Source organism: Bidens hawaiensis, unplaced genomic scaffold (assembly GCF_021521415.1).
Source record: "Bidens hawaiensis isolate Kalapana, Puna unplaced genomic scaffold, B.hawaiensis_p1.1 tig00000536_1, whole genome shotgun sequence".
Classification (NCBI taxonomy): Eukaryota; Viridiplantae; Streptophyta; class Magnoliopsida; order Asterales; family Asteraceae; genus Bidens; species Bidens hawaiensis.
Window position 1 is genome coordinate 5,690,762 of NW_027491034.1, and position 1,106 is coordinate 5,691,867.

General features: G+C 43.8%; 1 protein-coding gene across 1 annotated transcript; it reads right to left on the reverse strand.

Moving 5' to 3' along the window:
* Positions 1-260: 260 nt before the first annotated feature.
* On the reverse strand, positions 261-848 carry LOC143635478 (uncharacterized). The gene is made up of 2 exons (XM_077103305.1): positions 582-848; positions 261-431 (listed from the first exon to the last, which is right to left on the reverse strand). Exons 1-2 carry the CDS (start codon positions 846-848, stop codon positions 261-263), a joined length of 438 nt encoding a protein of 145 aa, XP_076959420.1.
* Between the last annotated feature and the right edge of the window lie 258 nt (positions 849-1,106).

Genomic DNA, 1,106 nt, shown 5'->3' on the forward strand with positions numbered 1-1,106 from the left:
CAAACGAAAGTATCCAAACCTGCAAAACAAAGCTCAAAGCACCCAAAACAGGCATCAAACAGACTCTAAAAACTTAAACTGACTCCGAATACAAAAATAAATAAAAAAAAATAAAAATTATACAAACTCTACACTCGGGTATTACTCGAGTCCTATACCTATCAAACAATCAAAGTAGGGATGTCGAGGAGTAATATATCTTCCTCGACCGAATCAACTGGCCCACCGATATAATGCTTTAATCTTTAACTGTTCACCTTCTACGCTCTCCCCTCATGATCAACTAACTCAAATGCACCATGCGGGAATGCCGCCTTCACCGTATACGGACCAACCCATCTTGATCTAAGCTTACCGGGAAATAACTTCAGATGAGAATTATAAACCAACACCTGATCCCCACACTTGAACTCTTTCACCTTCTTCAACTTCTGATCATGCAACGCCTTCGTACATTCATTTTAACTCCATGATCTCGCGTACACATCATCACTCAGCTCCTCTACCTCATGAATTTGGAGATACTGTTTTTTCGCAGCTTGGGTCAGGTTAAGATTAACAGATCTCAACGCCTAATATGCCCTATGCTCTAACTCAACCGGTAGATGACACGCTTTCCCGTAAACCATCCTAAAGGGCATGGTCCCAATAGCGGTTTTAGACGCCATACAGAAAGCCCAAAGTGCTTCATCCAACTTGTCGGACCACTCCTTTTGATTCTTGCCGACAGTTTTCTCCAAAATTCGTTTCACGCCTCGGTTTTCGTTCTCCACTTGCCCGCTAGTCTTTGGATGATAGGAGGTGGACAACCGATGGGTGACCCCATATCGTGCCAATGCCTTCTTCATCTGGGCATTACAGAAATGTGTGCCCCTATCACTGATCAGGGTTTTGGGAGTACCAAACAGATAGAACAACCACTTTAAGAATCCCACTACAACTCGGGCGTCATTAGTGGCCAAGGATTGAGCCTCAATCCACTTGGAAACGTAGTCGATAGCCACGAGAATGTATCGGTTCCCTCAAGAAGAAGGGAACGAACCCGTGAAATCAATTCCCCAAACTTCGAAAACCTCATAAACCTGAATAAGGTTTTGCGGCATCTC